At 33.9% G+C, this 12,073-nt stretch overlaps 1 protein-coding gene across 4 annotated transcripts in view; it reads left to right on the top strand.

The window, feature by feature from the left end:
• Positions 1 to 12,073, top strand: part of PPEF1 (protein phosphatase with EF-hand domain 1) — a 156,366-nt gene that overhangs the window by 107,023 nt on the left and 37,270 nt on the right. For 2 of the 4 annotated variants that reach the window (XM_031958913.1, XM_023500307.2), the window contains exons 10-12: positions 3,248 to 3,284; positions 6,356 to 6,505; positions 7,659 to 7,787. In XM_031958913.1, coding sequence (XP_031814773.1) covers positions 3,248 to 3,284; positions 6,356 to 6,505; positions 7,659 to 7,787 — 316 coding nt within the window. The remainder of the gene's footprint in view (positions 1 to 3,247; positions 3,285 to 6,355; positions 6,506 to 7,658; positions 7,788 to 12,073) is intronic. The other 2 variants (XM_031958914.1, XM_031958915.1) reach the window with 2 other exon arrangements.

Below are 12,073 nucleotides of genomic sequence, written 5' to 3'. Positions count from 1 at the left end.
CAAGTATTAATGTTTTGCGGACTTTCACCTGAGGCATTTATGCTATTACAGGGGAAAGGAAGAGCCATTTTTTCCTGATAGAGCTGTAATATTAGGTGGGGCATTTTTCTTTAAAATCATATCCAGAAGCCACCTATGTCTTATCACAGAGGATAAAATCCTAATGGATAGGACAGAAAAAATTGGTCTAAAGAAAAAAATCCAAGAAAAGAAAGAAGTAGAAGGAAAACCAAATATATCTAAGTAGTTACAGTGTAGGAGAAAGCAAAACAAAAGGGAGATGGAAGAAGTGGTTTAGTACTGTGGAAAGAATTCTGGGTTTGGAGTCAGAATAATCCTAACTATGACCTGTGTGACATTGGGCAAATCACTGAATTTTTCAGAGTTTCAATTTCTTCATTTATTAAATGAGAGAATTGACCACTGAGTTCTCTTCTGAATCTCAGAATTATATAATAGATATTAGAATCTTCCCAAGGTGAGCAGAAATGGCCCTTCTGAGGAAGAAGTCCTTTTCTTTGGCTCATTGAACTATAAAGAGGAATTGCAGGCAACAATAAGGGGACATCCATTGCTAGTTACTGGGGTGGAGAGGGAAGCTTAATTGTGATGTTTAAAGATACAGAGCCTCACAGGACCAATTGTGAGTTCTGCTATTGACTTGAAATGTGTATACAAGATGCTGAGAAGCTCCTGAGACTTTTCAAATCTAAAAATTGCTATCTACTTTTAGAAATTCTAAAGGAACAAATTATGCTGCCAAAAAAAAGCTTTTAAAAGAATCTAGAGGAATTACAAAGCCACTGGTGTTTATTGTCTGGGGGAAGCAACATGGACATCCTTACACATTAGAAAAATCATTTTTAGCAAACTAAGTAGAGGCTGGGTTTCTATAAGAAGAAATTTAAGCTAAATAGACCAAATAGAAGGTTCCCACAAGTCTCTGCAAGAGGTGATTAAAACCTGAAGGTACTATGTGACTAGAGAGATGGGTATATATGTAAGAGATATTGTAAACATAGAAATGACAACATTTGGCAACAGATTGAATATATGGGTGAATGATAGTGAAGAGATGAAACTAAGCTTGTGAGCCTGACTTTGGAAGAGGGGTGGGTTACGATGGAAACTTAAGTTCATTTTTTGGACATGCTGCGTTTGAGTTGCCTAAAATATGGAGAGACTAAGATCGGATGTATAGATCTGGGAATAAACGTAGAAATGATAATGAATCCCAAAGGAACTAATAAAATTGCCATATGAAAGAGTACAGAGCAAAAAAGAGAAAGAAGGCTCAAGGACAGAGTTCTCAGGAACAATAGCAGTTAATGGGGTTTAACATGATTGAAAAGCCAGCAAAGATGACTGAGAAGTAGAAATCTGATAATAGGAGAACCAGGAAAAAGCAGTGTCATGAGAATCTAGAGAGGAAAAAATATCCACTCTCTGGAGAGGGTGATCAAGAATGCTGTGGAGAGGTCAGTAAGGATAAGGATTAAGAAAAGGCATTGATAACATCATTGGTAACTTGGAAGACAATTGTCTATGTTGAATGATGCTATTGGAAGCCATATTGTAAGATTTTAAATGAGTGAGAGGAGAGAAAGTGAAGGCACCTATTGTAGAATACCTTTTCAAGGAGTTTGACAATAAAAGGCAGAAAAGATATAGAATAATAGAAGGGATAGAAATATCATATGGAGGGAGAGCATGGAAAACCCCCACAAAGAATTAATTTGACACATAAACTAGACTTTAGGAGAGTAGATTTAATGTTTAGAGAAAATACAGGCTGATTTTCTAAAAGAAAAGGTGGCTGGCTCAAAAGGTATGGTCAGGAATGATGATAATGCATTTGCAAATAATTTAGATGAGGCGATGGATTGCATTAAAAACTCAAGATTTTCAAAGACTGAAAATGATGAAAACAAGGATCTACATTCTAATATAAATATCCCAAAGCATCACTGATCAAGAAAACTAATATTATTAGTTGAGACTTGTGAAAATTGAAAAGGACCAGAAAAGTGATATCCTGTACATATCTCCTTCTAAATTTATGAGAAATGGGGTCACTCAGTGTTTCAGGAGACTTCCTCTAGAAGTTAGATATAGAACTTAAAGCCAGGAAGACATAAATTTAATCTAGCCTCAGTCACTTGATAAGCTGTGTGACCCTGGATAATTCACTTAACCCATGTAAACCTTCAAGTGCTATATAAATATTAGATGTTATTATTAGTCATCTATAATTACAGATATTTTAGACAGTCATTACAATCAAAAATACGCTGAATCTGGCAATATGCTTCACCTCTTTCTATAAAATGGGGATAATAATAATACCTATCTTTCAGAATAATAACATCTACTTGTGAGGACAAATTGAGAAAATATTTGTAAAGCACTTTCCAAATTTTAAGCAATATATAAATGTTAGTTTATTGAATTGAATAGGAGTAAAATGGTAGGCTGAATTACATTTTGGAAACGATGCAGTATTTTCAACAGTCCAAAGTTACCTTACTCTCTAAAGCAAAATCCCATTTTTTTTTGTTGCCAGTGTTTTCTAAGTGGCACTATATGGCACCCTAGTAATACTTGCCCTATTTGTTATGTTTTACTTTCTATACATGACTAACTTATTTCCAGTTTTTATTAGACATGCCTTTTATGCCATTTCATACAAGTGGTTAGTAGTAATATGGCATCTTCCTACAACCACGGTTTCTCTTCCCATTCATTGCTATTGAGATAAATTATGCTTCAGTTAGGATTTGGACAAGATGGCCTATGAAGCCTCTTCCAATTCCAAGATGTTATTATTTTGTAGTGCTTCAGTTAATTTTTTTGGATTATTCATTCATTACAACATTTAGTAAGAAATGGAGGTCTTCTTGTATGGACCCATCTACTCTGGCTCCCTTCTCTCAAATCCTGCTTAAGTTCTATTGAACTGTATGATATATTATTTAAAGAGATACTGTTCATAATATTTTTCAATTGTTTAAATACAAAAAAATTGGAAATCCTTGAGGGGGAGCTATATATTGGACTAGTTTTGCTTCAAACATTACTTAAAGGAAAGTTTTCTACTTATGTTAAATGTTCAATAATTACTGAAAAATAATTTTAAACAAAATTCTTCATTTCTTTACTTCTTTTTATTATTGGGATATAATTTCCAGTAGCTTCTGAATTAATTAACCTTTAGCCAAATTGTTTATATTCCTATTGCTATTTTTAGGTATGGCTTCACAAAAGAAATTATGCAAAAATATAAGGTAAGAATTCCTCCCTCCCCCATTTTCTATTTTCTGTGATTTCATACATTAATCAAGAATAAAACAAATGTGTGGAGCTATAATTAGCTAGCCATTCACTTCCCATATTTTGGGGATAGCTAGGTAGCATAGTTAGAGTACTAGATCTGAATTAGGAAAGAAAGAAAAAGTTCAAATCCGGCTTTGTGGTTCTAGGGGATGCTTCACCTCTCTCTCTAAAATGGGGATTATAATAATTCCTATTTGTGAGGATAAATTGAGATAACATTTGTAAAGCACTTTGCAAACTTTAGGCAATATGTGAATGCTAGCTATTATCATTATCATTGTGCAGTGGGTAGAGTGCTGGGCCTGGAGTTGAGAGACTCTTTTTTCTAGGTTCAAATCTGGCCTCAAGACACTCACTAGTTGTGTGATTTTGGGCAAGTCATTTAATCCTATTTGCCTCAGGAAACATCTGTAAAATGAGCTAAAAAAAAGAAATGGCAAACCATTCCAATATCTTTGCCAAAAAAACTCCAAATGGGGTCATACAATTTAAAAATGAATAAACAATACCATCATTGTTATCATTATTGTTATAATGAAGATTCTAACCTTCAAATGGAAGAAGAGATTAAATCACCCTTAATATCCCACCTCCCAAATCTATCATTTCTTGCTAAGGACCACATACTTTTTGGAAATCTGCTTAGATTCCTTCTAGTTATTGTCAATCCTACATAAATGAATTAAAATAGGCAAACTTGAAATCCAGGGATAGTCTAATTAATTTCAGTGTCTCTAAAATTTATCCACTCAATGGAAAAGATTTTTATATTTTTATTCAGTGACCTGAATCACCTTAGGAATTGTAAAGAAATGAGGCAAGTTGATAGGCTACTTGTATTTATTAATGGTTGCAAAGTAGTGCAATATTAACAGAATTAACTTATCCAATAAGTCAAGGCAGAAGTTTGTTTAACATCTAATAAGTCTCACAGATGATTTTTTTCCTTTTGCTATTTTTCACTAATAACAATGGGGGAAATGTAGGTTATAGGATCATAGCTCTATAGGTGAAAGAGGCTTCATAGGCTATGTACTCAAGGTAGGAAGAGGAATTGAAATTAAGTGACTTGTCCAAGATCACCTTAGTACTCTGTCAAAGGCAAGATTTGAATCCTAATCTTCTGATTCCCAAGCCAGAGTTCTTTCTACTGTGGCTTGTTACCTCTCAAAGTGTTTTGATAGAAATAAACTAGAAATCAACATATTGAAAACACACACATACACACACACATGTGAAATTCTATGCAGGTAGCATGAAATAACAATAATACGGTTTAATGATACTTTAAAGTGAACTTATATTGTTCTTCAATTGCCACCCTCACAGCATTCCTCTGAGGTGTGTATCTCAAATAAAATTTAGCTATTTTATGAATGAGGAAACAATCAGAGAGAGAAGTGTCAAGTTCATGATTACACAGCTACAAAGGTGAAGCCAGGATTTGAATCCAGATCGCCTGGCATCAAATCTGTTGTTCTTTTTGCTGTATACATAGTGCATAGTAGAATTATGGTTATCGGTTTTCAATGTAGTTATACATATCATCTTTGCTTTAGTTTATTGGGCAGGGGACAAGAAGAAAGGCACAAAGAAAAGGAGTGCCTTTCCATTAGTTGAAATTTCGTTGATTTTGCTTTGATCAAGGTGGAGAAGTTATTCCTCCTTTTGCCCTTTGAGGGCTCAGTATCTAATTACAACAGTGATAAGCAAATTACACACACACACACACACACACACACACACATTGTAATGAGCATTACTTAGATGATTTAATCCATGTGAATATAGAGAAGAAATAAAATGAATAACTATAGAGATCTTGTTGAACCTATGAACAAATAGACAAGTAAAATACACACAGGAAATAGATGAAAGAACAGGGGGTCTATTTCCTATAATGGGCCATTCCAATAATATATAATGATGCTAGGATAAAAACAACTTCTATGCAGACTGGGAGATAATTCTTTATTACCCCTAGGGTCTGTGATGTGGAATGTGGGCAAAAATATTAACTGGATCACTGGTTGATCTAAAAGGTGATTTTCTGTTCAATGTCAATAATCAGAACCAGTTCTAGGAAAAAAGGGTTGAAGTCAATAAAGTTTATTTTTCAACCCAACTTCCCAGTTTGCCCTTTTCCTCCTCCTCCTTTCCCTCCATGTCAAGGATATAGATCAAATAAGGTAATATTTGTAAAGTGTATAGCACAATGCCTGGCACATAATAGGCATTTAATAAATGATGGGAAGCAGGGGTGCTGCCTGGCACATGATGTGGCAATAATCCTGGTGTCATATTTATGCTCTCTCCATTGAAAGCTGATAAAAATTTGTACTTGCTTTTATTCATAGAATATTCTCCAGCAGTTGGGGATTCTAAGAAATATCTAGAATCTTGAATTAGTACTTTATATGACCTGGGGTTGTCACTGTTAATCCTTATTGTTCCAAGTGATTATATGTATGATATTGTATGAAGCAACTAGAAAATGTGGGAAAGAGAGTACTGTTATGGAATCAAAAAGAAACTGAGTTTAAATCTTTTCTCACATACTGATTTGTGGGACACTGGACAAGTCACTTAACCTCTTTCAATCTAAGTTTCCTTATCTGTAAAATGGGGATAATAATGCTCCTATCTTCCACGGTTGCTGTGAAGGATAATATATGTAAAATGCCTTGTAAACCTTAAAGTACTGTATATTCATATAGCTATTATCATGTAGTTCAGATTAAGCAATATAACAAACCTGCTTTAGAAAATGTGACCTACCTATTAGATTTCATTTTACACATTACACCCCCAAGTGTTATTATGTTATGGAGAAGTTGGTGGATTAATTAAATCTGAAATCATTCTAATTTGATTTTTGTTCTAATTGATGAATAAAACTATGCAAATTTCTTCCCCTTTTTTATGGAATATAAACAAGTACTTTTGTTCCAAAAACAGTTCTTATTCTATAAACTTAAGTCACTCAGGAAAATGAATAAACTTAATTAAACTTTATTTCTAGCAACATGGTGCAAAAATTTTGCACCTTCTGGAAGAAGTTTATACCTGGCTTCCTATTGGCACTCTAATTGACAAAAAAGTTCTGGTCATACATGGAGGAATAGCAGACAATACAGATTTGACTGTGCTTGAACAAATGAAAAGAAATAGGGTGAGTAATAGAGTTTCCAGAAGACTATTTGCCGTGAATTAGTTGACTCTTAAATGCTTAGTCAAAAGATTTAAAAAAAAAAATGAAACTCTCCAAATGAAGAATAAATTAACTACCTATTTATGAATAACAATGGGGAAATTATTTCACAGTGAAACATGGTTGAGATTGGTGGTAATTTACGCAAATTATCTGGCTATGAGATTTGTTCAGAAACAATACAAGTTAATAGAGTATAGTTCTTTTAGTGACATTTATCTTTTGAGTAACTAGATTATTATCAAGTCAGGTAAAAAATATTTCAGATGCTCCATTTTGTTTTATAAAATGAAGCTTCATATAGTTTTTTGGTAGTTGAAACTTTCAATTCCATTCTTTAAAGAAAAAATCTCAATTATATACACATAATTTTATAACATTTTGAACTATTTCATACCCTTCTTAAAATGAATTGCATAACTCTTTATGGTCAAGAACTCTATTGCTTGAAAGGCTTCAAGCTATTCTATCAATGTGTAAGACCATACAACTTGCTTTAGTTTACTCAAACATTGTACTATCACTAGAACACCTTACTCCCTCTTATCCTTGGCACAACATACTTAGAATATTAAATATATTTATGTACATATATACATACACACATATATTTAAATTTTGCTTCTCAACTTTTGTATCCGAGGCAGTTTCCTCACCTTTGTTATGTTATGTTATGTTTTCAAGCATATATTTTAACATTATTCCAAAAGAGATGAAACATGATTATAAGTCTCAAGGGTATAGAGGAAAGAGTATAAGCTTTGGTCTTAGAGCATAATTATTTACTTGCCCATATAACCTTGGAAAAGTCAGGTAACCCTATTGGGCTACAGTTTAGTTCTCTTATCTCCAAAATATTTTCTTGGTCCTTAATATTTAAAAAGTTTTATTTATTGAGCAGTGGGGTGACATGATTATACCTGTGCTTTAGGAAAATAACTTTAATTGCTTAAAGGAGGATAGGTGGGGGTGGGGATAAAGGAAGGGAGGGGAACCAGGTGGAAAACTATTGCAATAGTCCATGCAAGAGATATGAGGGTTATATTAAGGGAGTAGTTTTGAGAGTGAATGTTTTGTAGAATGAAAAGTTTCAGAGAATGAATTTAACTTGTAGATGAGATCAGTTCTAATGCCACCACTAGTACCAGCAGTATTTGATCCAAGGCATGGCCATTTTTCTCATGAATTACCCCCACCAGCGATGTTGGCTATGGAGCAACTTACAAAGTATGAATGGGACCAGGTATGTGAACCCAAAATATACACCCAGTGAATATCCTTTAAAAAGGTAAATGTTCTTAGGATATAGATGTTTTATTTTGTGGTGAATGGATATAGACAAAATGATTTCTTCCTGGATGCATACTTATACACATGGCCAAAATTATTTCTTCTTGGATGATTGTGTTCTATTTCAAGAGGTAATACAGATTGGAGACTTAAAGAAAGGGTTGGTCTATACATGTATAGATATTCGAGAGATGTATATACAGTTTCATGGTGGTGTACTTATGCTAGGGAAGAAAACTGCAATTCTTCATAATGCTTAGCAAAGTGTCTTTCACATAGTAGGTGCCAAATAAATTTCATATGATTGATAATAAAGCTAGGTGTGCCATTATTTAAATGTTAAGATACTTTTATATCAGTTTTGATTTCTATTGGAGCAGGACTTTCTGGCAGTATAGAAAAGACAATTCAAGATTGTGGTTTGAAGATTTTGTGATAAAGCCATAATTGAACTTATGACAATCCAGGAAAGTGACACCATATTATTGATTTGACTATGAGATTTTTGATCCCAGTAGAAAATCAGCAAAACTTTGATAGGGTCAGAAGGTTTTGGTTTTCCAATAGCTTCTCTGCACTGTATGTTAGTAGAGATTCATCTGGGAGTTCCCCATACCAATGGAATTATGTCAATTATATCCTTATATACACATATATAGATATAGGTATACACGTAGCATATATATATATATACACAAATGTATGCACATGTGTTATAAGTATACAGACATGCATATATATCATATACTTGGTGTACATATAGGTATGTGTATTCACATACAGACATACTAAATGACCATGACATAATATAGAGAGAATAGGCTTCTGAGTCAAGAAAATCTGCCTCTTTTACATATTAATTGTGTATTCTTGGATAAAGCATTTAAGCTCTCATTTCTTTAGGCAATCTCTACTACAAGTTCAAGAGAAAGTGCCAACATGCATTTATTGAGACAGTCATCTCATCTTGAAAGTTCCCTATTTTAATAAAATCACAGGTCTAATCCCCAGTCCCTATAAGAAACACTGAAACTTGGAGATAGGTTTTTGGGGTCGATGAGGTACCTCATTTAATTTTCCTAACAGATGCTTTTTGGGCCTTTCTCATCATGCAAGACCTTGTCTTTTAGTCACCCACTTTGTAATGGCAGAGATAGGGTGTGAATCCAGGCAGCAATAGTAGCAGTTATCATTTATATTGCTACAAATTTTTAAAGAGCATTTTTCATATCTTATTGGATCTTATCTGTGTGAGAACACAGCAACACTGTGAGCAAACCTGTATGTGCTATTATTTTTTTCCCATTTTATAAGTGATGAAAGTGAAGCTCACAGAAGTTAAGTGGCTGGTCCAGGATCACACAACTACTATCTGTCTAAAGAAGGAATTGAGTTCAGGTGTTTCAGATTCAAATCTGACTCACTTTCTCCTATACTTAATAAAGGGAAAACAATAGGTGGAGAGATTGAACATGGAAGTCACTCATTCACAATAGTAGTTTTAAGTAGTGTAATCTGAAGCTCTGTTTACTTTAGCAAGGGGATTAGATTGTACATTTCACTCCTGCATCAGTGAAGAAGTACACTGTACTAATTGCAGGTGGTGGAAATGATTAATAAATAGCAGGATAAAAATGTCAGAGCCCACAAAAGCATTATAAATTTTTGAGAGTTTCTCTATAGTTTCCTTTACTTCCCTTTGAATTACCAATCTGACTTTTATTTGGACTTCATCACTTTGAACTAATAATTCTTCCTAAAATTACACCCACCCACACACTCACACCCATCCACACCCACATATACACATATATATATTCCACTACAAAAGTTATTATTAAAATCATAAATAATTAGACAATTTGGTTAATTTTAAGATTTTTTCCTCTAAGGAAAATCATACCTATAAGAGGTAAGATATTTTTCTAATATATCTGTAGCTCACCAGTAAGTATTTATTAAGCACCTACTATACGTCAGGCACTGTGCTAAGTTTGAGAATGCAAAAAGGCAAAGTCCTTGTCTCTGAGGTACTCATAATCTAATGATGGAGATAATGAAGAAATCAACTTTGTACAAATAAGTTATAACTATTATATAAAATAAATTAGAAATAAATAACTAAGAGAAGGTACTAGATTTAAAATTGGAAAAGGCTTCCTGTAGTATGTGGGATTCTGGCTGGGATTTGAAAGAAGTCAGGGAAGGGAAAAGGCAGAGATGAAGATGCAGAGCTGCTGCATCTCCTTCCCCTACAACCATGCACACTGACCAGTGTCCCAAGGAAGGAACATTTTGCAAATCAATGAATTGTACTTAAATTACACTTATCTCAAAATGTAATTGTTGACTTGTTTAAAGGCACGCTTTTACTTTGAGGAAAGTCATGAAAACATAATTGAACTTTGCTTTTGGGTTTGAAATATAAAACTTGGATTATTTTGTCCAAATCCCTCATTTCAGAGATGAGAAGACCAAGGCCCAGAGAGGTATATTTTGCTTGCCCAAGGGCATACAAGTACTAAGTTACAGAGCTGGCACACAAATCATATTTTCTGATGCCATTTACAGTGCTGGATGTGCTCCTGATACATTCTCACGCTACCTATCCCTTATGTAAATGCAAGCAGTTTCATTTATTAGTAAATTTCAGTCAGGATATATTTTTTTATATACATTGAGCACCATATAATATTGGTATGAATAATCAGGCATGGGTAAAAATGAAAATTTAATCAATTTGATGTACTCAGCCCCTTTTGTCTTCCATCTACCAACTCTAAAATGCTTTCTCACTTTCCTCCCTGATTTTAGCACTTGGTTTTCTTCTTGACCTCAACTCTTTCAGTAATTCTCAGCAACATTGTCACTCCCTTGCAACCTTCCTAATATCATGCTTTCAAAGTTTTTCACTATGTATCCTCCAACTTCACTCTACCTCAGTGTGTCATTAAGGTGATGATAGCTTTCAAATCATCATTTGAAATTCCAGGATAATGAGTTCCATATCCTCATCTCCCACAATATCTTTGATTCTTTTGCCCTCATTCCTGCTTTATATTTTCTTTCTTTTAAAAAATTTATTAAAGAAAAGCATAATAGAAAAAACCAGAAAAGGAAAACAAAACAATATTGTAATATGCCCAGCAGAATATCAGAGAGGATTCAAAATATATAACAATGGATTACCAGGTCAAGAAAGGATGTAATAGTAGAAGAAATTATATTCATGAATGTCCAACTTTTCTTAACTTCCTTATAGGTTATTCTTTTGTTCTCTGCTGCATAGTTTTTTCTACTTTATTCTTTTTTCCCTTTTCATCTCCCTTACCTCCCCCAAGCAAGCTATATATGTACACACACACACACACACATATATATGTATATATACACATATACATTCACACCCACTCATAGACTCCCTCACATTACTAAGACACACATACACACACATTTACCCATATGTAAACATGTATCTAAAATAATATTAGTATGGCTGATATATAATGTAGATTTCTCTCTTGATTGAATCTTTAAGTTTGACTTATCTTTTCTTCCCTATCACTGCAAACTCTTCTGCTTTAATTCTGCTTCTTACCTTGGCCTTGCCTTAACTTAGCCTTCACCTACCCATAGATTCCTCCCTTATTTTCTTCCTCTCCTTTTGCTTCCCCCTCCACCAATTTCTCCCCTCATCTCTTATTTCTTTATAGATTTTGGATGGTGTCATACCCTTCATGGTATATGTGTAGTGTTGCCTATTTAACTCATTCTTGATGTGAATAGGTTTTCAGAACTATGAGCCTTCCTCCCCTCTCTAATGCCTCTGTGTCTATTCTTTTTCTGCACCTCATTTATATAACATAATTACTATTTTAACCCTTTTCTAGGCAGTTTTGCTTTTTAGAGTCAGATCATATTCAACTCTGCCCCACTCTTTCTTTTGAGCTACCTAATTGCTGATGTCAGTCTTAAATATATAGTATATGTTTCCATGAAAAAAACATAAAACATTTTGTCCATGTTAAGTTCTGAGTAGGTTCCCTTTCAAAGGTGAACACTGAAGTCTTTAAAAGATCATAGTATGAGGCAGCTAGGTGACACAATAGATAGAACACCAGTCAAGAGGAGCTGAGTTCAAATGTGGTCTTAATCACTTAACACTTCCTACCTGTGTGACCCTGGGCATTGTCCTTTGATGTTGTCTCTAATATGTTAAATTTTCTATTACATTATGTT

The sequence above is a fragment of the Sarcophilus harrisii genome, chromosome 3 (genome assembly GCF_902635505.1).
Source record: "Sarcophilus harrisii chromosome 3, mSarHar1.11, whole genome shotgun sequence".
NCBI classification, from domain to species: Eukaryota; Metazoa; Chordata; class Mammalia; order Dasyuromorphia; family Dasyuridae; genus Sarcophilus; species Sarcophilus harrisii.
This window is presented reverse-complemented; position numbering and strand designations above follow the sequence as displayed.